This window comes from Monodelphis domestica, chromosome 7 (genome assembly GCF_027887165.1).
Source record: "Monodelphis domestica isolate mMonDom1 chromosome 7, mMonDom1.pri, whole genome shotgun sequence".
NCBI classification, from domain to species: Eukaryota; Metazoa; Chordata; class Mammalia; order Didelphimorphia; family Didelphidae; genus Monodelphis; species Monodelphis domestica.
This window is the reverse complement of record NC_077233.1, coordinates 59,865,043-59,892,625: the sequence shown is the minus strand read 5'-3', so window position 1 is coordinate 59,892,625 and position 27,583 is coordinate 59,865,043. Positions and strand designations below refer to the sequence as shown.

Here is a 27,583-nt window from a genome sequence, read left to right as displayed (position 1 = left end):
TCCCCACTCTCTGTAGTATAAAATCCAATGTCTTTAGCCTCATATTCCAGTCCTGTCCAAAGTGATCCTTCCCCTTCTTTCTGTTTATTTCCCTATATATGATATCTTCTCCTGTTAGAATGTTAGCTTCTTGGGCCAGGAACTGTTGTATTAATTATGAGCACCCATCACAGTGCCAAATACATGGTAGGCACTTAATGCTTCATTCATTCATTCATTCATTCATTCATTCATTCATTCATTCATTCATTCCTCCATATGTTTTTTTCCCCTAGCCAGTTTAGACAATTTACCATCTTAACATAGACTTGGGTTTGAATTCTGACTCAGATACTTACGAGTCTTGTAACTTCTCCAGTCCTTAGTTTCCTTGTTTGTAAGATGGGACTAATACTATTTTTACTATTTTTCTAATAGAGTTGTTGCGGGAAAAGCCTCTTTGTTAGATGTTGTAAAGGGCTCTATTACCTGTAAGTAGGGCTGTGTGTGTGTGTGTGTGTGTGTGTGTGTGTGTGTGTGTGTATCTGAAGATCACAATCGCAGGGGAAAGTTAAACATTTATGGGAGTCTTTTCTCTCAAACCTTATCTTCTGCTTACAGAGATTTAGGCATTCTTTCTTGGTTTCTCTTCCTTTATTTGACTGGCCCTCTGCTCTTTCTGAATCTGGTCCTCAGTCTGCGGCACCACCAGGGCTAGATGGTATCTTCCTTCTCATTCTCTAGCCAATGGATTCAATTTAAAAGAGTCCTGAATGTCTTGCCCTTTTAAGAACCCATTTTGAGCTCCTTTTGTGCAAGAGCTCCTCGCCACTTTGGCACCTTGAGAACACTTTGTAAAGCTTAAAGAGCAACAAAAAATGTGAATTATCGTTATCTTCCCTAACCATGTCCCTGAGTTTGTTGATGCTGGTCTCCTCACCTGTGTGTCTCTTACTTCCTCTCTTCCTATTGAATTACCTAATTCTGATCCATCCTTAATGGTGGATTAAATTAACTTCAAGTCAATCCATCAAATGTTTATGAAGTGCCTACTGTGAGCCATCCACTGTGATAGGTGCCAGGGATAAAAAAGACAAAAATTAACTAGTTCCTGTTCTCAAAGAGTTTATACCCTGAGACGACTGGGTCAGGGACGGGGATTCAGAAGAGAGAAAGAACATGTGTACATAGGAAGTAAATACAAATTATATATACTAGGTAGGGTAACTAAGTGGTTCAGTAGATAGAGAGCTGGAGCTGAAGATGGAAGGTTCTGGGTTCCAATCTAGTCTTTGACACTTCCTAGCTGTGTGACCCTGGGCAATTGCTTAGTCCTTTCTACTCTTCTGCCTTAGAACCAATATTTAGCATCAACTCTAAGACAGAAGGTGAGAATTATATACATATATACATATATGTATAAATACACATACATGCACACATTATATGTATGTATGTAGGTATGTATCTATATACACAAAATAAGGTGATTTTGTAGGATGAGAGGGCATCAATATCTGGAAGGAGTAGAGAAGGCTTCTTGTAGGAGGTGGTACCTTGAAAGGCATTAGGGGATTTGAAGAGGTGGAAGTGAGGGGGGAATACATTCCAGGCATGGGGGAACAAAAAAAGCTGGTAGCAGCCCTCAGGTTCTAGCCTAATTCAGTAGCAAGTAAGTAGGAGCAGAGAAGGCAAATGGGGGAAGTGATATAGAACTGGTATGAGGACAAGATGGCAAAGGATATAAGAATAAAGACTTGTGCAAAATTGAATTGGTTAACTGGACTGTTGAGCTTGAGAAGGGAGGAAAGTGAAGTCAAAGCAGAGATGATGGATGGTGAAAACAGGAAGGAATGGAAGAGGCAGAGGAGGTTGTGTTGAAGGGATTTTTGGGTTTTTGATAATGGAACATTAATGAGTAATGATGAGGTCAAGAATATGAGTGTGCGTATGTGTGTGAGAGATACAGAGGCAGAGAGAGAGAGAGAGACAGAGACAGAGAGAGACAGAGACAGAGACAGAGAAAAGAGTGAGGGAAAAGAGAGCAAGGGGGGAGGGGGAGAGAGAGAGAAAGAGAGAGACAGAGAAAAGAGTGAGGGAGGGAGAGAGAGAGACAGAGACAGAGAGACAGAGGCAGAGAAAAGAGTGAGGGGAAAGAGAGCAAGGGGGAGGGGGAGAGAGAGAGAAAGAGAGAGACAGAGAAAAGAGTGAGGGAGAGAGAGAGACAGAGACAGCGAGACAGAGACAGAGAAAAGAGTGAGGGGAAAGAGAGCAAGGGGAGAGGGGAAAGAGAGAGAAAGAGAGAGACAGAGAGAGAGGGAGAGAAAGAGAGAGAGACAGAGAGAGAGAGAGAGAGCGAGGGGGAGAGAGAGAGAGAGAGAGAGAGAGAGAGGGAGAGGGAGAGGGAGAGAGAGAGAGAGAGCGAGGGGGAGAGAGAGAGAGAGAGACAGACAGAGAGACAGAGAGACAGAGAGAGAGGGAGAGGGAGAGAGAGAGAGAGCGAGGGGGGAGAGAGAGAGAGAGAGAGAGAGAGAGAGAGAGAGAGAGAGAGAGAGAGAGAGAGAGAGAGAGAGAGAGAGAGAGAGAGAGAGAGAGAGAAAGAGAGAGAGAGGGAGAGGGAGAGGGAGAGGGAGAGAGAGAGGGGAGAGAAAGAGTGAGTATAGGACTTTGAATTGGGAAGCCAGGTAATGACATCTCCCCAGCTGATCTCTCCTTCCAGCACCCCTCCAGCACCCTCATTTGGGACTTGGGTATTCCTTCTGGTATGGTAGTCTGCCTGTCTATGTACAATTTCTTTATCTGTCTGTTTATCTACTACCTATCTCTAGATACATATATATATACATGTGTGTACACATATGTGTATATATGTATGTGTGTATATCTATACATATATAACATTTCTTCTATCCGACTGTAATAGCCTTGAGGGCTGGGCCAATGCCTAGCACAGGGTCCTGTACATAGTAGATACTCAAAAGTATTGGACAGTAGATTAAGAGTCACTAAAAACATGTATTAAGCACCTACTGTGCATGGAGCACTGTTCTAGGTACTGGGGGAGATATGTAAATTGATAGAATACTGTCTCTGTCCTGAAGGTGGGGAATAAGATCCGGACTCTTCCTGCTCCAAAACAGGTGACCATAATACCCAATATTAAGGGCATTGGAGAAGTGCCTACGTGCTATGTAATGTCTGAAGTTGGTGGGGTCAGGGCTGGGAATCAGGGTAGGCCTCCTGGAGGAGGTTACCAGGACACAGGTGGGCTCTCACATCAGGTATGCCTCCTTCAAAGGCAGGATCCTAACTCACCACTTTCTGTACAAACTGGTCATGAATAGAGTTCTCCAGGAAGAGGCGGCCAGCCGCGATGCAGTTTTCACCTTTATTGAAGAAAACGGAGCTCATCCCCTACAGACAGAGAAGAAGGGGTTAGATTGTGCGGCAGATGGGAAGGCATTTCCCCTGCATCTGCCTTCTTCACTATCACAACACTGATCCATTTTCCAGGGCCCACAAACCACCTTGTTGCTGGGAAGGCACGTAATTGCTATTCTTTAAAAAAAATTTGGATTGCTTTTTTATTTGCTTTTATATCACGTCCAACAGCTAGGTGGGGCAGTGGATAGAGCGGATAGTCTGAAGTTATGGACAAGCATCTTCATGAGTTCAAATCTGCTCTCTGACAAGAGGAGTGATGGAGAGCTTGGCAGAGCTCAATGAACCAAGTGAGAGGGCAACCTTTCTGAGAGCCCATCCCTACCTTTCTTCCTCCTTCTACAGTCACAGGATTACAGACTTAAAGTTAGCCCTTGGGCTCATTGCATCTGACCCTCTCATTTTACTGATGGAAGAAATGGAACCGCACACACATCTAGTAACTTGGCCAAAGGAAGTTATTCTCTGACTCCAAAGCCAGTGTTCTTCTACTCTGATGACTTCCGAAGCCAATAGGTTTTCTATTTTTAAAATATGCTAAAAATGACCACAAGTTGTTGGTGTACAATCTGGATTAGGTCAGGGTTTGCCAACACCAAGGCTCCCTTTAGGTATAGAGTAGAGTGGAAGGGAGTAGGCTGAGGGAAAATTGGGAGACCTGGTAGAGTATATTGAGAAGAACATTGGGCTTGAGGTCATAAGACCTGAACTCAAGTATTAAGGCAGTATGCTATAATAGAAAGAGTAATGAAATCAGAAGATGCAGGTTTGAACCCCCTCCTGCCCCCCGCCACCTCTGCTCTGTCCTGCCTATGTGACCTTGGGCAAGTCCCTGGACTATATAGCTTTTCATCTTCAAAATGAAGGAGTTCAATTAGATGGTTTCTATAGCCCCCTTCATCTCTAAATCTATGTTCCTAGCTGTGTTGCCATAGACAAGTCATTTAATTTCTCTGAGCCCCAACTCCCTCATCTGTAAAATGGGAATAACACTACAGATACTACCTTTTCCCACAGGATTGTTAAAGCACATAAAGTGTTATAGTCACAGAAATTATGATAGTGTCCCAAATGTCTTAATGTAGTTTTATGTATTAATATTTTATTTTTTCTATATTATTCATTTTTGTAAGTGAGTAATCTTATAAAACCCAAATCCCTAAAATAAGCCCAAATAAAGAATTGAAAAATCAGATGCTTTCTGCTGCATTCTGACTCCCACAGTTCTTTCTCTGGAGGTGGATAGCATTCTTTGTTCTAAGTCCCTCAGAATGGTCCTGGATCTCTGAATTGCTGAGAGTAGCTAAGTCTATCACAGTTGATCATTTTACAATATTGCTGACTGTGTATAATGTTCTCCTGGTTCTGCTTATTTCACTCTGCATCAGTTCACATAGGTTTTTTCCAGTTCTTTCTGAAACCATCTTGTTCATCATTTCTTATGGCACCATCATACATCACAATTTGTTTGGCCATTCCCCAATAAGCTTTAATATTTTAAACACCACATGAAGACTTTTGGGACACCCTATATTAATGTCTATTATTAGTATTGCCATTGTTGTTGTTGTTGGCTTGATCTGTGCCTACTTTGATACTGACTGTGTGACCCTGAACAAATTATTTTGACTTTCCCTCCCTATCCCCTCAATTCTCAAAGACACAGAGAAGGTGCTGACCTGCACTGGTTGAGGAGTTTTCTCAGTTGTTGTTCCCTATATAGGAAATCACAGATCTGATCTCTAGTTTTATTCCTTTCTCAATTTTTGTTGTTCATTGTTTCTCAGTTTTATTGTACTATCAGTAGAAAGAACACTGGACTTAGCATCCAGAGGACTGAGTTTGAGTCCAGCTTCACCAACAGGTAGGTGAAATACAGTGAACAGAATGCCAGGCCTGGAGTCAGGAAGACTTTTTTTTTATGAGTTCAAATCTGGCCTCAGACACTTACTGTGTGACTGGCCAAATCACTTCCCCCTGTTTGCTTTAGTTTCCTCATCTGTCAAGTGAGTTGGAGAAGGAAATGGCAAACCGTGTGTCCCTGGACAAGTTACTTAACCCTCAGTTTCCTCTTCTGTCAAGTGAGTTGGAGAAGGAAATGGCAAACCGTGTGTACCTGGACAAGTTACTTAACCCTCAGTTTCCTCTTCTGTCAAGTGAGTTGGAGAAGGAAATGGCAAACCGTGTGTACCTGGACAAGTTACTTAATCCTCAGTTTCCTCTTCTGTCAAGTGAGTTGGAGAAGGAAATGGCAAACCGTGTGTCCCTGGACAAGTTACTTAACCCTCAGTTTCCTCTTCTGTCAAGTGAGTTGGAGAAGGAAATGGCAAACCGTGTGTCCCTGGACAAGTTACTTAACCCTCAGTTTCCTCATCTGTCAAGTGAATTGGAGAAGGTAATGGCAAACTGTGTGTCCCTGGACAAGTTACTTAACCCTCAGTTTCCTCTTCTGTCAAGTGAATTGGAGAAGGAAATGGCAAACCACTCCAGTATCTCTGCCAAGAAAACCTTGAATGGGGTCACCTGGAGTCAAGCACAACTGAACAACAATCACACTTACTGTTGTGTGACTTTGGGCATGTCTCAATTTCTTTGAACCTTAGTTTTCTCATATGGAAAATGGGAACCAATACTTACATGTCCCTTTTCAGAGTGCCATTGTGAGTATCAAATTAGAAAATGCTGTTTAAGCACTTTGTAACTGAAGAGTCACAACATTGTAACAGTGGTGCCAGGGAAATGTAACCTGCTATTTTTAATGTAGCCAGACTAATGCTTACTTGGCTTCCTCCTCCTCCTCTTCCCTCAAGCACTCAGTAAACAGAATCTCTGGAACTCTGGGAGCTCCCCTCCCTTGTCCCCCTCTTTTACTGGTTGAGGTGGAGAGAAGAAGGCTGGGGAATTTCCCATGAAGGAAAATGGCCCATAGAAAGTAACTGCCCTGAAATGCAAGGGGCTCTCTTCTGGGGACAGTGAATTTCTCTGTACCAGTAGAGAGTTTCAGGTTCAGACCTGTGGGAGCTCTTCCAACCCTGAGATTCTAGGATTCCATTACGTTCATTTTCCCAGCAAGGCTGAGCACTGGAGACCTCATTTCCTTTTTGCATTTTGGGAAGGAAGCATTTCTCCGTGGAGGGATAGCTAGGCGGGCTGATTAACATTATTGGAGACAGATGTTGGCTTTCAAAACCGAATGGCCTTTGTGAGGGGGTGCTAACTGCATCTCCTCTCACTGGCTAAGATACCCTCCGATTCTGCTTTTCTTCAACTAACATGGATGTCAAGGAGCTATCCATGATGGAATCCGTGACGCAGTCGAAGGAGGCTGGTGTGAGAAGAGAAGATGTCCTGCTAGGTAGGGTACAGATTCACAGATTCTTGCATGGAAAAGAACCTTCAGGGTCATAGAGTCCAACCCCCTTATTTTATAGAGAAAGGAGCTAAAGTCCAACGAGGGAGGCAGTATGGCAGAATTATGCCAAGAGACCGATTTTGTTCAGTTGCTTCAGTTGTGTCTGACTCTTCATGACTCCTTTTGAACTTTTATTGGCAAAGACACTGGTGATTTGCCATTTCCTTCTCCAGCTCATTTTACAGTTGAGGAAATGAGACAAAGTTAAGTGACTTGTCCATGGACACAAAGCTAGTAAGTGTTTGAGGCCAGATTTGAACTCAGAAAGATGATTCTTTCTGACTCCAGGGCTGGTACCACCCAGTTGCCCAGAGTCTGAGGCCTTTCAGTTGTTTTTCAACCATTCCCAACTGAAGATCTGGGTTCAAATTCTCCCACTGATCATAATTGTGGGACCTTAAGTAAATCACTTAACCTCTCTGGGCCTCAGTTTCTTTGTCTGTAAAATAAGAAGTTGGGCTCGATTAGTCCTATCTGACATCCCTTCTAGCTATAGATCTAGGACCTAATGATTTAGATTTAACATCCTCTGACCCCAAATCCCAGCATTCTTCCTATTATGCCATACTGACCTCTGATCCTGAGATTCTATGATTCCATGACATTAAACCTGGTTCTGCTATTACATAGGTGAATGACTTAAGGCAAGTTACTTTCCTTCTCTGGGCTTGTTTCTCCAAACATAAAATGAGGGCAGTAGACTGGATAATCTATATTCTAGTTTCCCCATCTGTAAAATGGGCATAACAGTAGCATCTACCTCCCAAGTTGTTGCGATGATAACATTTGTAATCCTTAAAGTCCTATAAATACTATTATTATTATTATTATTATTATTATTATTATTATTATTATTAATTTTATTATTATTCCAGCTTGACACTTTGGAAACTTATTGACAACTCTATGGGATTCAAATATCTCCAAGGTTTGGGTTCAATTCATCAGTTTTCAATTCAGCCCCACAGAAACCCTGCCCCTTCCCTGGGCTCTATCTAGACCACCCTGTTAGTCACAGAGCACAGATGGATTACCATTTGGACGGCCTTGCTCAGGTCACAGTCTGCAAAGATGATGAGGGGAGATTTTCCTCCCAGCTCCAGAGAGACCTTTTTTACATTACTTAGGGCACAGCTGGAAGAACAAACAGAGAAGAGTAAGTGAGGCTGGGCTGGATTGGAGTTCATGGAGAAATAAAGAAATCTTGCAATTTAAATGGAGCCAAGAGAGGTGAAAAATGCTGAGTCGGGGACATCGTAGAAGGTGGATCCTGGCCCATAGATACAAGACCCTTAAATGCAGCTGTCCGTGTCCCATCAAACTGCTGTTGCTTTTGGCCAAGGCTTATAAAGCAAGGAATGGATAGGAAATGAGAAGTGCTATAATCATTGAAGGTGCATGAAGTTAAATGGTTGGAATGCACAGGCTCCCTTCTACTTCACTACTCTCTATTTCTGCATTCTTTCACCTTCTAGTTGTGCTTAGGATATATGCCTGCCGTCGTCTCTTTGTTGTGAGCTCCTCCAGACTAACGATGGTCTCTGTGTTTGTAGAGAAGGTGCCCTCTGAATTTATAGAGAGATTCTTCACCTGGAGAATTCTCTTCACCAAGAAAATCCCAAGTCCAGTCCTCATCCCTATCCTTATTTGTCAGGCACTGAGCTTAGCTTTGGGGATATGCAGACCCCTAAAGAGATTGCATTCTGATGGGAAGATACACAAGAATAGTTTAATACAAAATGAAGAAAAAAGAGTTTAGGGAGGGGTGCACTGGCTTGTAGGAGGGTGAGGAAAAGCTTCACGAAGAAGGTAGCACTGGGGGACAGCTAAGTGGCTCAGTGGATTGAGAGCCAGGCTCTCAGAGAACCAGAACAGGAGTACTGGGTTCAAATCTGGTCTCAGACACTCCCTAGTTGTGTGACCCTGGGCAAGCCACTTAACCTCCATTGTCTATCCCTCACCGTTCTTCTGCCTTGGAACCAATGTACAATATTGATTATAAGATGGAAAGTAAGGGTTTAAAAAAAAAAAAAGAACAATCCCATAACTCCTCAAGCCTACTACCCCTGAGAGGACATAATAGCCACACTGTAACTTCTCAGTCCTCTGACCTACTCTCTAAAAAAAAAAAGAAGAGGAGGAGGAGGAGAAGAGCTAGGTGTTGAGGAGACACTTTTTAGGGATGAAGGAAAATCTTTGGCTTGTGCATGTCATTTGGTTTTTGCAAAACTCCTCCCAAATTCCCATTTAATTTCTTTCCTACTTTCTTCCCTCCCTCCCTCCCTCCCCTGCTCTTCCTTCCTTCCTTCCTTCCTTCCTTCCTTCCTTCCTTTCTTCCTTCCATCCATCCATTACGTTCTGGGCAAGGAGCCAGGCCTAGAGACAGGAGGTCCTGGGTTCAAATTTGATCTCAGATACTTCCCAGCTGTGGGACCCTGGGCAAATCACTTAACCTCATTGCCTAGCTCTTACCACTCTTCTGCCTTGGAAACTATAATATAGATTCTAAGAGAAGACAAGGGTTAAAAAAAATGTAAGTTAAACATGGAGATTTTGCAAGAGCTAATTCAGAAAGGAAAAACTGGTAGAGTGATACCATATGGTCCTATAGTTCAAAAGAGTTGGGGCTAATTGACAGCTCCTCCTTTCAGTAAAAATCATCATCATAATGATGATAACAATAAGTAACATTTATATAGGGCTTACTATGTGCCAGACCCTGGGCTAAGTAAGTGCTTTGTACCTGTTACCTAATTTGATCCTCATTAGATAGGAGCCATTATTTCTCCCAATTGACAGATGAGAAATTTGAGATAAACAGAGGTTAAGTGACCTACCCAGGGTCAGATAGCTAGTTAATGTCCAATCCTAGATTTGAACTCAAGTCTTCCTGGTTCTAGGACCAGCCACTTTCCCCACTGAACTGAGGAACTGGGAATCCTGGCTACTGTTCTGACCAGTGTGGTCACTTGCTGTCATTCTACTGAAGCAGAAATAAGAGATGCCTTACAAAGCTAGAGTCAGCTACTACTTCTGCCCCATGGAGGTGGGAATCACTCCCACAGTTCTAGGAGGACTAGTCACAGCCCAGGCATTTAGCAGGGCCTGGAGGTCTTTGCTGAAATAAGGAGTGATGGGAGAAGAAGTATTGGTGGTTCCTGCTTGTTGGTGGGGGAAGGCATTTGATATATCATGAGACTAATCAGGGATGGCCTTATATGTACGTTAAACAGGTACCCCTAGATTTCAGGAACCAGGAAAGGGAAACTTCTCCCCCAGATCTCTGCCTGACCTGCTTACTGATGCCTGAGATGTCCTTCTCCAGGGATATAACCTTTCTGGAGAGATGCAAATGGGAATGCAAATCTCTGAAAGAGGGAGGGAGGCAATCTATTCACATGAATAAGTCAATAGACCTAGAATTGATTTCTAGTTGGCTTACTTATTCACTATGTGACCTCAGGCTAGTCGTTTTGCCTTCTCTAGACCACAGTTTCCAAAATGTAGGGCTTGTACTAAATAATGCATCAAATTCCTTCTATATTCCTTCTAACATTCTTTATAAACAGTGGCCCCAAGTCTCCCCAAGGAAAGCTGCTCATCCCTCTTTGGTTGGGTGGTCCTTGCTTAGGTTTCTCTCTTGGAATCTCAGAATTGGACCTGTCTTCCCCTTTTGGGTTCCTCTGGGGAACATAGGATTTGTCTCATATTTAGGGATCCACAGTGAAGAACAAGGTCCCAGGTGTGCACTTGGGCAGGCTACCAAGACAATGAGCATGTGATGGACTTTATTAACCTGATCCCCCCCAAATGCAAAGGATTCTCACCCAAGACAGCCAAACTAGCTTCCTTTCCCTCTCCAGTAAGACAACTTCCATGTGGTTACTTGTGTGTGTGTGTGTGTGTGTGTGTGTGTGTGTGAAGGAAATTATTTAGGGGATGTTAATCTTGAGCACAGAATCTAAGCCTGAGCATTCCCTGGTGAGAATCAGTGTTGGGGTGAATGACAATGTGGCAGAGCCAAGGTCACCGTGAGCATCCCTAGCAAAGGGGGAAGAGCCAGCAGAATGTTACTGCACTGGCATGACGTTTGAAAGCCAGTGGGCTAGGAGGATTCTTAAACCTAGACAGGAAGCTCTCTCCATCTCTTGACTTCTGCTCTTGAACAGACTGACTCCTGGGCCTGGTTCTTAGCAAGTGGCAGTGCAGTATGAAGGGGACTGTGCTGAGTTGAAATCTGGGACCTGATCTTACCTTCAATTAGTAAGGCTGAGATCTCTCAATATCTCTCTCCTCCCTCCCTCCCTCCCTCCCTCCCTCCCTCCCTCCCTCCCTCCCTTTCTTCCTTCCTCCCTCCCTCCCTCCGTCCCTTCCTTCCTTCCTTCCTTCCTTCCTTCCTTCCTTCCTTCCTTCCTTCCTTCCTTCCTTCCTTCCTTCCTTCCTTCCTTCCTTCCTTCCTTCCTTCCTTCCTTCCTTCCTTCCTTCCATCTTAGACTCAATACTACATATTGGTTCCAAGGCAGAAGAGTGGTAATGGCTAGGCAATGGGGTCAGGTGACTTGCTCAGGGTCACAGAGCTAGGAAGTGTCTGAGGTCAGATTTGAACCCAGGATCACTGGCTGTTTCTCATTTAATTTCTTTTGCTAACTCCTAATATATTCAAACTGTGACGGGGAAAGTCGCAATGTGGAAGGGATAACTGTATATTATTCTGAGAAGGGTTCTAAACTTCCCCAGGGTGGCCAGGACCCCAGAACCCCAGAGGTGAATCCTGGCCATTCAAGCAACCATTCCCCTTAGATGGATCACCATCACCAAATCCTAAAATCTTCTAGACTTAGGAACCTGTGACAGTCCTCAGAGCCTCAGTTTCTCCATTGGTTCTACTGAGCTGAAAGGGATGCTGTGAGGGTCAAATAATAACAAACCCTCACACCTTCATGAGATTTGACAGATATAGAGTGTTTTCCCATTTGATGCTCACAATAGTCTGGGAGGGAGACAGGATAGGGGTTGTTATCCTCACTTTGCAGATGAGAAAAACAGGGACAAGGAATTAACCAAAGTCATAAAGCTGGAATTTGGTGGAGCCAGGACAAGAACCCAGTCTCAAGGATCTTTTCACTATGGTTCTTGGAAGGAAAACTAAGTCCCATAATAGATGGTACCAATATGTCTGTACAAATACAAGATATTGTTATTGGGCAGAACCAAGCCCAAGAATTAAGAAATAATCAAACAGCCTCAGTATAGCTGGTATTATGTTCCTCCTACAGGAAAATGCTAAGAGTCAACTCAGAGAGCTATCTGGAGCTGATTGTCAAATTTGTATTTATACCTCGTAAATGGGCTTTATAAAATATAATGATAAAAATAAAAGTGCTACAAATCAAGGCTTGGTTGTTTTATTGATTGTCTAGATTCAAGAGTAAGAGAGAGAATGTTAATAATGTAGATTAAACTTAAAGGGGTGTCATACACTCATCAAGCAGGTTGTTAAATACATCCTTGCTCCACTCCCACAATAGGCTTACCTCTTCATGATGTGTTTCCCAATCTCCGTGGAGCCTGTGAACCCAATTTTCCTCACATCTGGATGATCTGATAACCTCTGCCCAACCAAGGAACCTGTCCAAAGAAGGGGCAACAGAAGATGAAAGCAGGTCCCTGAGGTCCCTGAGACCCAGAAATGCCCTAACCCAAGGATTGGGGAAGATGGGCTTGCTTTGCTGGCAGGTAACACAATTGAGCATCTGTCAACACTTGCTTCATTTTTGACCCCAGGCTGATATCTCACTTTAACCTGCTGGGATGCCAACACACAAGGAAGGCCTCCGGGCTAGAGGGCAAAGGAAAGCTTCCATGCAGAGAAATGGAAATGCCAGGCCAAGGCCACTTAGGTATGCCAAACTATTGTTCCTGGAGTTCTCAGAGACTCTAAAGAATTCCCTGTGGACAAAGGAGAGTTACTTTAACAGTGAAAGGGCAGCTTAATAGAGGATTAAGAGCTACAGGGGACAATAGAAGTCATTTCCTCTTCTTCAAGAGGAGGAAATCAAAGTTCAGAAATGTGAAATAATTTGGTTGAGTAAGTACACGAGCAGGGATTTGAACACTGGGCTTCCAGTCCCCAACCCAGAGCTTTCCCCACTGCTTTACCCTACATATTAACTGCTCTTTCCCAATTATTAGCTAGTTGGTATGTCCTTTGTGGGTAATGAAGGTGTTTATGGACCTCCTCTGCCCCCTATAGCCTCAAGTCACTTAACTCTGTTTGCCTCAGTTTCTTCATCTGTAAAATGAACTGGAGAAGGAAATGGCCAAATACTCCAGCACATTTGCCAAGAAAACACCAAATGGAGTCATGAAAAGTCAGACACGACTGAAATGACTGAACAACCAGCCACCATAACCAAATGGGAATACTCCTTCCTGAAAGAGTTTGGAGCAGATATTGAATACACGGGTCCCACAATACTCAGGACTTCAACCTGAACCAGGTTAAAATATGGTTGAGAAATATTTAACCAAATAAATAATAATAATAAAACATAGATAATATTACTTTTAAAAATTGTCAACATATGGGCTTGTAGGAATTATCAATGAACCAATCAGTGGCTTCCTTTTCTTCCCACCATTTGAGGACTTGAGATGATATCAAGAATAGTATGGCCATAAGAATGGAAATGGTTCCTCTTTGCATGGAGGAGGGCACGTGACTTCTGTTCTTTAAGGAATGGGGTGAATATAGCCTTCAATTTATTCCTATTTAAAGGGTCTGGATTTCCTGAATGAGGCTGAAGGCAAAGGGAACAGGAAAACAAAAAGGACTGGATTTGGAAAGCCCGGGTTCAAATTTGATTCTTCAGATGAATATCTATGTAGCCTTGGGTGTAACATGAGGGGTTGGGCTAGATGATCCTTTAAAGTCCTCCTGATTTCAAATCTATGTTCTTATGAATTATTATGAGAGAGAGTATGGTGTCAAAAGTAGTAGGGCTGGCCTTGCAGTCTGGAAGACCTGGTTTCAAATCCTGCTTTGAATATATATCAGCTGTGACCATGAACAAATGGCCCAACAGCTCAATGTGTTGGGCAACCTTCTAAGACTGTAAGTTGCTTCTTTATGCCACGGGAGGGGGTTTTCCCTATTGGGAGTCCCCAAATGAATGAAATCGCAGGTGTAGACCAAAAACATAAAACAAAACCCAAACCAACTGAGGCTGCTCTCAGTGAACTCTCTGTTTCAGTGCATTCTGTGCATGGACATATAAGGTTTCCACTAGCACCTCCTCTGATGCCTTAGTATGCGGGGAGGTGACCCTGTGTTTTTGAACTTGGCTCCTTGTAGATGGATGAAAGCTACAGCTTGAACTTGGTGCCTTGTAGACTGATATGCGAGCAGGGCACATACTATGGCAGACCCATCCAATCTGGAAAGACTCTGAGGAAGGGCCCTAAGATGGCCTGTTGTCTAAGGTCTTAGATAACCCTGGAGAAGCTTATATCCAGAGGACCTTCTGTCAGTGATGATTTCTGCAATCACTGAAGACTAAAGTGAGTCCTGGTGGGCATTTTTATGTTGTAAGGAGTCTCATTATGAAGGAAATAGAATCTTTTTAGATTTCTAGTTGGTATCTTTGGAATGGGTTAATTCATGGATTTTGAATTGGAAGGACCCTCAGAGACCATGCGGTCCAACCTGAACCTGAATGAGAACCTTCCCAGACAAGGGGTGATCCGGCCTTGGCCTGAAGAGTGGGAAGAAGACCCTTCACATCTCCTGGAGGAGTCTAATCCCCATCAAGACAGCATTAGTGGTTAGCAGGGTTTTCAACAGATTAAGCCCCACATTAAGTCTCTTCTGAAATAGTCTTGCTTATTCCATTTTCTGGTCTTTAAGGTCAAATAGAGACAGAAATTAGGCTATAATTTCAATAGCATAGTTTCTCACTTTTTCGTCTTAAAATGTTGTCTAGAGAATTGAGACTTCAAGTGACTTGCCCAGGGACACACCGGCAGTATATGCTGGAGGCAGGACTTGAACAAGTCTTCCTGGTTCCAAGGCCAATTCTGTTGACTTCCTACATTATGGTGGATCAAAGCTAATCCATCTCGTATGTGTTGTTTTTCAATCATTACATTCGGTTCTGACTCTTTATGACTTCATTTGGAGTTTACTTGGCAAAGATACTTCAGTAGTTTGCCATTTCCTTCTCCAGTTCATTTTTTTTAAACCCTTACCTTCTGTCTTGGAATCAATATTGGTTCCAAGGCAGAAGAGTGGTAAGGGCAAGGTAATGGGGTTTAAGTGACTTGCCCAGGGTCACACAGCTAGGAAGTTTCTGAGGCCAGATTTGAACACAGGATCTCTGGGCCTGACTTCAATCCACTGAGCTACCTGGATGCCCCCTATAGCTCATTTTTCAGATGAGGAAACTGAGGCAAAATGAACTAAATGACTTGTCCAGAGTCACACAGCACAGTAAGTGTCTGAGGCTAGATTTGAACTTCCTGACACCAGGTCTGGCCCTCTATCCACTGAGCCACTTAGCTGTCCATATTCTACACCATAATCCTTCAAATACATAAAAGACACTTATTATGTACCCTCTAAATCTTTTCTTCCTCAGGCCTTAAAACGGATTCTCATATGGCAGCTTCCAGTGCTGGTTACCCTCCTTTGGGCATAATCCCTCCCAGCTCGCCAATGTCCTTCTATAGAAGGCAAAATAGATGCCAGGATGTGGTACCTAAGCCCAAATCCCCTCACTCTGGCCACCATCTATCTTTTAATGCACTTGGGTTCTTGGGTTCAAATCAGACTGCCCCCAATGCCAGCCACCAGGGTCTAGAACCAGAGAAGAACATTCTCCTTTATTTGGAGTTTATTCTGAAAATACTCCTGCCATGATGGACTTGGATTCCCACCTGGGTGACCTGCAGATCTGTTACTGTCTGCAGAATGAGCAGCCACATTTTTCAAGGACAAAAGGGACCAGCTTGGGTTAGTCCAATATTCCCCTTCTGCTCAAAGGGGAGCAAGCAGGTTGGCTCTGCCAGGGCAGACTTCGGCTAGGAGACAAGAAGTCACATCCTTGCTCTGCTCTAATGCATCAGGAGACTCTGGGCATGTTATACATCACTGCCTTGGCTCTTGGTTTCCCTCTTTGTGAAATGAATTCATCTCACTGATCTCTTCCAGCTCCAGTAGTCATAGGATCTTCCTGTTTGCTCCTGCCTTCCAGCAGTAGAAGGGAGAAATGGGATTCATATGAGGGTTGGCCTTCTCTGTAGGAATATGTAGTTATACTTGAATGATACAACAAAAATATCTGTTTGGCTGCCTGAAATTCTACCACTAGAGCTCATTTCCTTTGGGTATCAAAGCATATAATATCCAAGTCCTTTAGAGCCTGCTCTGGTAGAAAGAGGACTAGACTAGGCTGTCTAGAGTTGGACCTTCAATCTCTGTTCTGCCATTTAGAAGCTGAACCATGGTGGAGAATTCTCTCTCTGAAGCTTTGGCTTCCTTTTATGGAAAAAAAGGAGACTGACTGATCCAAACCATTCCTTTAGGTTCTTCTGTCAGACCTAACATGCAAAGAAATAGGAATGGCTCTTATGGGGTGTTCTGTAGGCTGGTATACAGCAAGCACTTAATAGATACCTACTCATTATTTCTTTCTTTGGGTCTTTGAAGGTGAATGCTCCTCAGGGCAGCAAAATCCGGAATTCCTTCTCTGTTCCTTGAGAGTTGTAGTCTATAATGACTTTGGAGTTGAAGGACTTGGGTTCAAATCCTTCCTCTGACACATTTGTAATCTTGGGCAAGTCATTTAACATCTTGGAGCCTCAGTGCCTCTATCTCTAACAGGAGAATTGGAAGAGATGGCCTCCAAGGTCTTTTCTGGCTCTAAATCTGTGATTCCCCAGTGCCATTATTTGTCATTATGGCACGCCGCCTTCCCAGCCATGGGATTTTAGGCAGCTTCTCCGAAATACCCTTTCTCGGTTTGTAAAACGGGATTATGCCCATCCTGTCTCACAGGGCTGTCTTAAGCACAAATGAGCTAATAGGTGTGGATGTGTTTTGAGAACAGTAAATCCCTCTACAAATAAGGTAAAGGTATCACCACTGTCACTGTTATTGTTATTAGTATTATTAGGTAAGCCAGTGACAAAACTGGGCTGGGATCCCAGGACTCTCGGATCCCTTCCCCTGGGCAGATGACATTCGCCTTACCCTCAATCCAGCAAATTCCCAGCCAGTGACAAAGTCAGGGAAGGTGGCAATGAAATGCAAGCCAATTCCGCTGCCCCAATCCAGTCTCCTTTCAGCAGAAGTCAGAAGGCAGAGAGGGGTGCTTTTGGGATGTCGTAGTTTTAGTTTCAATGACCCCTTTGCTGACAGATACGCTGGCATTGCCCCAGATGGGTGGGAAAGGATCATTGGAGGAATTACCAGGCCAGATCATCAGGGATGTCCCACCCGCCCCCATCTTCCCACTGGCTCCTGGAGGGCTGCTGAGTTAATTAAGGAAGAAATAGAGCAGCTAGACCGTGGCTGGATGTAATTCATCATTTGTGTGTGGAGAGAGAGCCATCATTTGGACCAAGAAACTTTCAAGGAGAAAATGGGATAAATATGGGCCTGGATTCTGGAAACATCATATCTGGGTAGAACCATTGATTCTAAAAGGGAGGAAGTAATTCTTTTTTATAGAGGAGGAAACTGAGGTTCAGAAAAGGGAATTCCCTCGAATGTCAGGTCATTCTGTTGGTGAGTAGAACCTACATCTCTTATTTCCCATTTCAGTTTCTTCTTTGCTACTCCTTGCTGCCTTTCTCCAATTTTGAATCATAGCATGTGACTATTAGATGGGACCTCAGGGATCTAGCCCAAACTCCTCTTTTTAAAAATGGGAAAACTGAGGCCTGATGACTTGTTCATGATCACACAGCTGATACACATCAGAAGGTAGACTTAGATTCAAGTCTTCAGTTCTTCTCACGACAAATTTAGTACCCTTCTCTTTCCATCATGCCCTCCTTTGTTCATAGCTCCTAGCCTGTAGCAGGTGCTTTATGAATGGCTATAAGATCATAGATTCAGAATTGGAAAGGATCTTAGAAATCACTGAATCAACCACCTCATTTTATAGGAGAGGAACTGAGGTCCAAAGAGGTTAGGTGGCTCACCCACTATCACATAGGTCTTCCTGACTCCAAAGCCAGTATTCTCTATTATGTATGCCTCATGGCCCCTCAATATATATATATATATATATATATATATATATATATATATATATATATATATATATATATATATATATATATATATATATATATATATATATAGTGGAATAGGCGTTATTGTACATAGGATGGCAGGGGAGAATAGATTCAGGTTAATTTTCCTTGAGCTCCCAAGTGGTTGACATGACTTTGGATTCCTCTCTGCATTTTTTGCTTGTGGTTAACTTTCACCCATCTCTTCTTTATCCCTTGCTTGCCCAATAAATTTATTTATTTATTATTATAGTAATTGTAGCAGAAGCAGCAGTAACAATAGTAGTAATAGTAGAAGGAGGATGAGTAGTGGTGGTGATGGTGTCATCATCATCATCATCATCCAAATCACCTTCCTTTTCCAAGGTCAGGTTCTAGGTCATTTGAGGCAGTCAAGACTCCCTTACGAGACTTTCAAATGGAGACGTTGCCCAGTTGAGATGCCTTGCCTTTTCTGCCTAAGAAGGGAAATTGAGAAGGCCCGCCCCATCCTGCTGCCCTCTTACCAGATCCAGGTAGTACATTCACCACGCCTTTGGGAATTCCAGCTTTCACAGTCAGCTCTGCAAATTTCAAGGCAGTCAGTGGTGTCACCTGGTGGTACAACAGAGAATTGCAGAGTCTCAGACCCACTGGCCATCCTAGGTAGCCTCCTCTTATATTTGATTCTGCACTTTATATACAGAAAAATGGAGCTATCATTTTTTGGATGTGATTAAACGGTTCCACCTGAGGATGCAAACTCATTCTTTTCTTTTTCCCAGAATGCCCTCTTCCAGCCTCCCCTTCTCTCCAAAACCTTTCCATTTTTCAAGGTCCCATTCCCTCATCTCCTATCTCAAGGAAACACAGAGCATCAGAACTTTGGTACAGAATAGTAGAAAGAAGGCAGAAACAGGAACCCAAGGACCAGGGTTCAAATTCAGGCTCTTCCATTTGCTACCCTTGTAAGGGGCTGATTGGGCCAATCTCATGAAACTATTACTATGTGTGACCAGGGGTTTGGGGGTGAATGTTTAAAAAGAGGCTGCTCTACATATTTTAAGCTTAACTTTCATCATTAGCTTTTTTTCTCCATCCCTTCCTCTCCACCAAATCAGCCTTAACAATCATTGCACTTCTCCATAATGTGACTCACCTGTGCTGGCTTGATGACCAGAGTGTTCCCAGCAGCCAAACAGGCAGCAGTTTTCCAAGAGAGCATCATTAGGGGATAGTTCCAGGGAATGACAATGCCACAGACCCTAAACACCAAGGTAGTCAGGCATGAGTCCAGGCCAAGCTCCTTCTGCCATGCTATTCCAGCTCCTTCCATTTTCCCTGTCTCCCCTTGACTATCCTGATATTTTACCATGAGAAGTCTGGCAAGAAGCCTAGACACAGAATCAGGAGACCTGAGCTCTAGACCTCCCTCTGCCACCAATCATTGTGAGTCACTTCCTTGTTCCTAGGCTTCATTTTTATCTATAAAATGGCGAGGGTTGACTGGATGATGTCAAAGGTTCCTTTCATCTCAGACTAGTCATCTTGCTTCTTGCACTCTCAGTTTTCTCATTTGTCAAATGGGCTGGTAGGACTAATATGATATACTATGATTCTAATCTTCAGGATGACCCCATCGATACTGGAAGCTGTTTATCGGTCCACATCAGCCTTTAGAAAGTCCTTTGAAATCTTTGTATTGTAAGGTTTCTGCCACCCAGTATACACTTAACTTTATTTAAGGAAGGCTTCCATTCCTTAACCCAAAAGAATGAGGATCTAAGATTGGACATGGAATGAGATATAAGAAGCCTCCAAAGATAAGGCAGTTGTGCCTATGTTGCCAAAGAAGCCATTTCCAGAGGTGCTTGATGATAGTGAGGGCCGTCTCTGGGCAGGTGGTATACCTAGGTCTTTTTTAGAAGTATGAGGGGAGGAGGCAATTAGATGACTCAGTTTAAGCCTCAGTCTTAGATTGAGAGCCAGGCCTAAAGACAGATAGTCTTAGGTTCAAATCTAGTCTCAGATACTTCCTAACTGTATGATCCTGAGCAAGTCACTGCCTAGTCCTTACTGCTCTTCCACCTTGGAACCAATACACAGTATGAATTCTAAGATGGAAGATAAGGGTTTAAAAAAAAAGCATGAGAGGAGTAGAAGGCAGGGATCAGTCTCTTTAAGTGAGTACTCCAGTCAACTGCCCCCCTCCAGAAAGACACTGGCATCCCTCCCAGGATGGACTTAGCTTAATTATTCTGATGAGCTGTATCCTTAGAGAGCTTTGAGGAGGTCATAGATATAGAGTTGGAAGAACCACCCTCCATTTAACAGATGAGATAACTATGGACGAGAGGAGTTAAATGAATTGTTTAAGATCACACAACTAGTAACAGAGCCAATATTTAAAATTAGTTCCTATGACATCCAGTCCAGTATTCTAGCCACTCCAATGAAGTCTTTTCTGGTCCATACCCTCTCTCCACTCTTACCCACTGCTCAACCCAGTTTGCTAGTACCTCTTCCCACTAAAATTATCTTTTTTTCCTCTTGAATATAGACTTTGCATCTATTTATTTATGTATGCATATTATTTTACCAATAGAATGTTAGCTCCTTGAGGTCAGGAACTGTGTCATTTTTGTCTTTTTATTCCTAGTATTTAGCACAACACCCGGGACACAGTAAGAACTTAATAAATGCTTGTTGATTCATTAATAGACTACTCCAGATTGCCTCTAAGTAGGGTCACAATTAGTCCCAAAGGAGACTTCCCATTTGGCCAGGTCCAATTTTATGACAATCTTGCTACAAAACCCTCCTGTGACAGCATCCCAATGCGATGGGACTCACCCAACTGGCTCTTTCTTGGTGAAGGTCAGGTTACGGTTAGGCCTTGCTTGGTTAATGGGGATGGTGGTACCCTGGAAATCAACCACAAAGATATGTCAAGGTTTTCAGTCTCCCTCTCTCTCCCCACTGACCTAGCCAGGGGCATCTCATCTATTGCCTATCTCAGGAACTTGTTCTTGGCTTGAGAACAGGAAGTCAAGCATCAACATATGAACTAGCACATGAGAGCCTGTGAGTTGTAATCCCATCTTTCTTTCCTCAGCCTCTTATGAGAACATTCAGGTCTTCTTTGCCTTCATTGTCTTCTCTATAAAATGGGCTTCTATAATCTGAAGTTCTTGTCTACAATAAAGACTTTGTGGTCTTGCTTCCTTATTGGCTCAGTGCAAGATTCTTTGGAGCAGGAAGACAATCCCAGGAAAAGATTGTGGCCTCTGGGCTTGGTAGAGGAATAAGTAGTTATGGCAGGTGTTGATGTGGAGTGGTAGAATGGTGCTTGGGTTTTTTTCCCATAGCTTCTGCCATTGGTGGAAGGTTAGAGTGGAAGATGAATTCTATGGGAAGATGACTAATCTATACAATGAGACTGGGAATCTATCCTTACTAGGCCATTTTCTTCTCAAAAAAGCCCTTGTGTAGGTCCTTCCTATCAAAGTATAAACTCTTGATTGGCATTCCAGATGTTCTACAATCAACCCCCCACTCTCCCACCCAAATTTATTGGATATACATGATATAAATTTCATATTCTTCTTCTATACATATCCTACATTCTAGAACCTTCAACTTTTTGTTTATGTTCCCATTCACACTCTTTCTCTTCTCTCTGCCTTTAGTCACCTGGTTTTGCTGTTGTTCAGTCATTTCAGTCATATCTGACTCTCTGTGACCTCATTTAAAGTTTTCTTGGCAAAATACTGGAGTAATTTGCTATATCCTTCTCCACCTCATTTTCTTAACCCTTATGTTCTCTTAGAATTGATTCAATTCTAAGGCAGAAGAGTAGTCAGTGTCAGGCAATGGTTTTCAGTGACTTGTCCAGGGTCACACAACTAGCAGTGTCTAAGGCCAGATTTGAACTCAGGTCTTTCCAACACTAGGCCTGTTGCTCTATCCACTGTGCTACATAGCTGTCCCCCTCTAGCTCATTTTCAGCAGATGAGAAAATGGAGGCCAAAAAGATTAAGTAACATGCAGTCACACAGGTAGGAGGTGTCTGAGGTTAGATTTTAACTCAGATCTTCCTGACTCAAGATCCAGTGCTCTAGCCACTATACCATCTAGCTGCCCTAGTCACCTAGTCCTTCATACCTATAAAAGATCTCTCTCTACCTGTGGGTGTTCATCTTATTCTATGATTTTACTTCCTCCACAAAGCTTTCCCTAAACTACCCTATACCTCAATGCCAAGTTGGGAGTGTTTTCTTGATCTCCAAATTTCTCCTAGCACTTTCAGTCAAACATAGATTTAAAGCTGGAAGAGACCTCAAAGGCCACCTTGTCCAAATCCATCATTTAACAGAAAAGGGAAGAAGGCCCAGAAAGTTAAATGATTTGTACAAGGTGTGTGGTAGTGCTGGGGATCTGAAACTAGCCTCTAACTCCAAATTCAGGGTTCTTTCCACTGTAGAAACCATTCTGCTTTCCATGACCTTTCCTTTATGCTTATTGTACTTTTTCTTGTATCAGAGCTATTTATATGTGTTCTTCCCTTCATTAGACAACTTCCATGATAGCAGGTCCTGTGTTGTTTCACCTTTTTATCCCTGATGATGATCTTTTTAGTAATTTAGAGATTTAGCAAAACAGTTTAAATTCCATGTGAACTTCTTTCTATCCCAGATATCTTGGGGTTCTCCATCCTGAAGGGCACAAGCCACTAAACATTTGGCCTAGGCAGAAGGAAACTTGTGAATCACCTTTGTGCACCAAGAAGGCAGAAACTTCTAGCAATGGTGTCCATTCTTCTTTCCTCATATCCTCAATCTTTTTTCCGCAGGAGACCTTGACCTGATTCTTGGGGGGCTCCGACTTTAAGAGAAAAAGTCAGATTGATGTTCTGACCTTATGGATCTCACCTGAATTTTGTCACACCAGCCTGCAAAATAGCGGAATGTTTGGATGGACATGCCCACATGTGTCTTCAAAGCCAATGTATACACTGCACCCGAGTCAATAGCTTCAATGGTGGCCAGCTCTTCCTGATGTTCCTCCATGAGATCAGCCAATCTGAACAGGACAGAAGAAAGGAAAAGGAATGGTCAGTTTCATCTTGCCCTCCACCCTTCCACCGCCATCTTGTTTTCTCCATCTTCCTTGTCCAGGTCTTCTCCCACATCTTCCATGAAGCCTCTTCTAACAATTCAGACCTATTAATCTCTCCCTCCTTTGAAGCCCAACCACATGAAGAATCCATATCACACATTTTAAGTCTTAGAATTCTGGATGGAGGATCATAAATCTGGGAAGAACTTAATGGGCTTCTAGGGGTACCTTCTCATTTTTTATAGAGGAGAAAGTTAAGGGATTTGTCTAGGGTCACACAGGTGGTTAGTGACTGAAATGGGTCTAGAATCCAGATCTCCTAACTTAGTCTGGTACTCTTTCTGCCCAAGTACATCATTCAATTTTACGCTATATTGCACTATATATTAATTCATGTGTATGAAACTTTCTTTTGTAGTGGTAAGAGTATTAGTTTACTAGTTAGAAGACCTGGATGCAAATCCTGGCTTGACTTATTAGTTAGGTAACTTTGGGCAATCATTCTCCTTCTTCTCAGTTTCCCATTCTGTAAAATGAAAGGATAGGAATGATCTCCAAGGATTCCTCCAGTTTTTACATGCTATGATTTCCCCCCATCTTAACTATTAGCACTCTGGGGACAAAGACTGGGTCTTATACCATCTTGTTCCCATGCCTGTCTTTCTGCAGAAGGGCAGATATGCAAGACTTGGAGGATGGCTGAGTAAGAGATTAGTTCCTGAGGGGACCCTGACACCTTGTGGTAGAGTGAAAAGAACACTGGATCTGGCGGCCACAGTCTTGGCAGGTTACTTTCAGTCTTTAGCCTTAGTTTTCTCATCTGTAAAATGAGGGAGTTAGGGTTCAATGATCTCTAAGTTACCTCCCAGCTTGAGACCTAAGAGCAAGTGATTATCTGATTTCAGAATCAACCTGCTGGTTGTTAAAAGCCTTGGGAAACAGGTCAGGCCATGGAAAAAGAGAGCAAGACTGAACACATTAAAAAAATCATTTTGTAAAGTGCCTTAAGAATTTGTAAGACATAGCGATAACTGTCAAAATATTACCTGTTTCTGTTGATTGGTGTATATACGTTTGTATACTTTACACACATATATAAATGGCAATTTTAGAGCACCTGACCCCATCTCCTCAGTGATACAGAAGAGAAAACAGAGCAAGGGAATGATAGACCCAAGGTCTCAGTACAAGTTAACAGTGGAACCTCCTTGCTATGGGCATAGGACAGACCAGCACACAGTTGATTTGGCAGGTGGGGGAAGCTACTTTTATTAAACTATGTCTTCTCTTTTAAATTTTCTGTTATAAGGGGAAATGGTCCCAGGAGTGATGTCAGGTGTGGGGGGTCCAGGGATGGGAAGTAGGAGGAGCTGTTTAGAAATGAAGATGATGCAAAAACCAAAGGATACTGATACAAATTAAAGCAACATCAAGTGGTGGCAGCAGCAGCAGCAGCAGCAGCAGCAGCAGCAGCAGCAGCGAATTAACAGTGTAACTAGAACTCAAAGCTGTATTTTCCAGTTCCTATTTCAGGCTTCTTCTCCCAGTTTGTATTGTTTCAAATTAAATTTTAGGTTTTTCTAAGAACAAAAATCTATTTTCTCTTTATATCCCCATTGAAAAAACAAACAAGGGGCAGCTGGGTGGTTCAGTGGATGGAGAGCCAGGCCTAGAGATGGGAAGTCCTGGGTTCAAATCTGACCTCAGACACTTCTAGCTGAGTGAAGCTGGGCAAGTCACTTAACCCCCACTGCCTAGCTCTTACCACTCTTCCACCTTGGTACCAATACACTGTAGTGATTCTAAGACAAACAGTAAGGGTTTTTTTTTTTAAAGAACAAACAAACCAAAATCTTTGGAATAAACATGCATAGTTAAGCACAACAAATGATCACAGTGGCTATTTCTCTGTCTCTTTCTCATAGATTCTATATATAATGTGTATAACACAAATATACACATACATCCCCAAGATCTCATTTCCTATGTCTCTATATGAAATATATACACATGGCTATTAATACACACACATACAAGATATACTATATATAGTATGTACACTGCCCCAATCATCATCTCTCTCTCTCTCTCTCTCTCTCTCTCTCTTTCTCTCTCTCTCTCTCTCGTATCTATATCTATATGCATACACATACCTATGTCCATCTCTATATTTAGACATTGCCAATGTGCTCATTTGTTTTTTGAATTTGTTTATATATATATATATATATATGCACCTAGGCATATGCTATATACATGTTATATATACAGCCAACCTTCCCTTTGATGGGAGTAATGTTCCAAGAAAATGGCACAAAAGTAAAAAATGTGAATGTTGAGACATTGAGCCTTTGGGAAATAGTGGGGCAGGTTCCTGAGACCCCCCCAAATGCTCATGTTTCTCTAGAGATTGCTGAAGAGATACTTTTCTGCATACAATTCATTACAACAAAACATTCATGCTGATAATGTGAACTTTGCCATTTACTGTAATCATAAAATAATGGTAAAAGGCAGGGGAGAGGAGGGCGAGGAAGTCCTGGATGGGGAAGGCCAGCGGCAGCAATGTTAGAAGAATCCCAAGGTTAAAAAGGGAAGGGGGCCACCTGCTACCTTTAATCTTCCTTTGGGTTCCATGGTTGAACCCTTATCAGCCCTGAGTCCTGGGAACTGCCACCAGGGGCAGCTGGGGCAATGGGGGAAGTGGGATGCTCGTTGCTTCTAGCACCATCGAGAGGGCAGGGATGAGCATCATCTCATTTAACCACAAACATCGCTGCTTTTCTATCTTATCCGAACTTGATCAATATATGTTTTTCTTATTTCATTCCTATAATGCTTATATGTATACACACATGCATACATTTTGCCTTGGGTCCAACACCTCTTTTACCAGGAGGTGAGTAGAATTAATCATCATTGGTCCTTTTAGAGGCTGTTTTCAGTCACTACTGGGGCAACACTACCCCCTGCTAGACACCTGTTACCCAGCCTTCTGACACCCCCTCCCTCCCTATGCACCTCAAGATGACACCCCTGGCAGCTGCAGGAAATGAACTCTATCTCCAAGCTCTCTGGAAATTTATTTGGACAAATTAAGAAGCGGTGTGTATGCATGTTGGCATAATTCCTTGTGAACTGCTTGACAACAGGGCTTGTGCTACACATCTGCTTGTTGGTCCCCTAGTGCCTACCAGGGCCTTTTTCTCCTAGTGTGAGTTTAATAAAAATTGACTGATGTCATGGATTGATTCATCACATAGAAGCACCAGTTGGGCCAGCGTCTACACCACACCAAAAAGCAGGCTACCTTCTTAAAACTCCAGATATGCCATTCCCATTTATTAATGCATTCTTGCCTGCCATGTACCCATTGGAGAGGGTTTTTAAAAAGTCTTCAATCCTTTTGTTGTAATTAATCCAATCCCTACTTTTCCTCTCTGAAGTGGAAAATGGCATTCACCAAAGAGCATAAAGGAACAAGTCCTTCCATTTTAGGAAGGACCCTGCCAAGTATTGCCTCTTTCAGAACTCGTTTGCCATCTTTTCTTCTTCATCTATCACACTGCTACTCCTAGACACCTCCACCTTGGGGCCTTCCTCTCCTCGCTGGTGACTCCCTCTTCCCATGTCCCCTTTATATGTCATCTTCTCTCATTAGAATGTAGCCTCTTGGAACTGTTTTGCTCTTTGTATTCCCAAAATGAGCACAAATGCTGTCTGTTTAAGTGATCTTGCTTGATCTATTTATCCATCTCTCCTTTTTCAGCTTCTCTTCTCTAAGATCATCTCAAAGCCTTTGTTTTTTTCTTCCAAGAGATGAAGACCCTTGAGAATTCAACCAATTCTTGACCTTTGCCCCAATGGTAGCCATTATGGATATCAGCCTGACACAGATACCTGGGTCAGAAGGAACCAGGGTGAGTCTAGTCTTTTAACTCTGTCTCAGTTTCCTCTTCTGTAAAAAATGAATTGAAGGAGGAAATGGCCAACAACTCTGATATCTTTGCCAAGAAAATTTCAAATGGGTCATGAAGAGTCAGGCATGACTGAAACGACTGAATAAAAAAAAAGGGAGGGTGTGTGTTGCTGGAATGCTTTGAAGGCTGGAAAAGTTTCCTCCCCTAACACCCACTTTGGAAAAGCAGTCACTTTGGGGAAAATAAAGGGAGGTACACTTTAAGCCCTATCAGCAACTACCTTGGGAGATTAATTGACAGCAAGACCCTCAAGGGAAGGGGGAACAGGAGGAGGGGAGAGGAAGAAGGATAAAAGGCAGGAATGAAAGGAGAAAGAAAAGGAAAGATGGGAAGAGTGCCAAAGTGTATATCACTTCACAGGTCTGACCCTGCCTCT

The 27,583-nt window shown here is 42.9% G+C and overlaps 1 protein-coding gene across 2 annotated transcripts in view; it reads right to left on the bottom strand.

Annotated features, from left to right (window-relative positions):
- ALDH1L1 (aldehyde dehydrogenase 1 family member L1) overlaps positions 1-27,583 on the bottom strand; it is an 83,884-nt gene that overhangs the window by 7,236 nt on the left and 49,065 nt on the right. For both annotated transcript variants that reach the window (XM_056804713.1, XM_056804714.1), the window contains 7 exons: positions 23,041-23,191; positions 20,963-21,033; positions 19,269-19,374; positions 18,637-18,724; positions 12,367-12,460; positions 7,867-7,966; positions 3,295-3,393 (listed from right to left, as the gene is read on the bottom strand). In XM_056804713.1, coding sequence (XP_056660691.1) covers positions 3,295-3,393; positions 7,867-7,966; positions 12,367-12,460; positions 18,637-18,724; positions 19,269-19,374; positions 20,963-21,033; positions 23,041-23,191 — 709 coding nt within the window. The remainder of the gene's footprint in view (positions 1-3,294; positions 3,394-7,866; positions 7,967-12,366; positions 12,461-18,636; positions 18,725-19,268; positions 19,375-20,962; positions 21,034-23,040; positions 23,192-27,583) is intronic.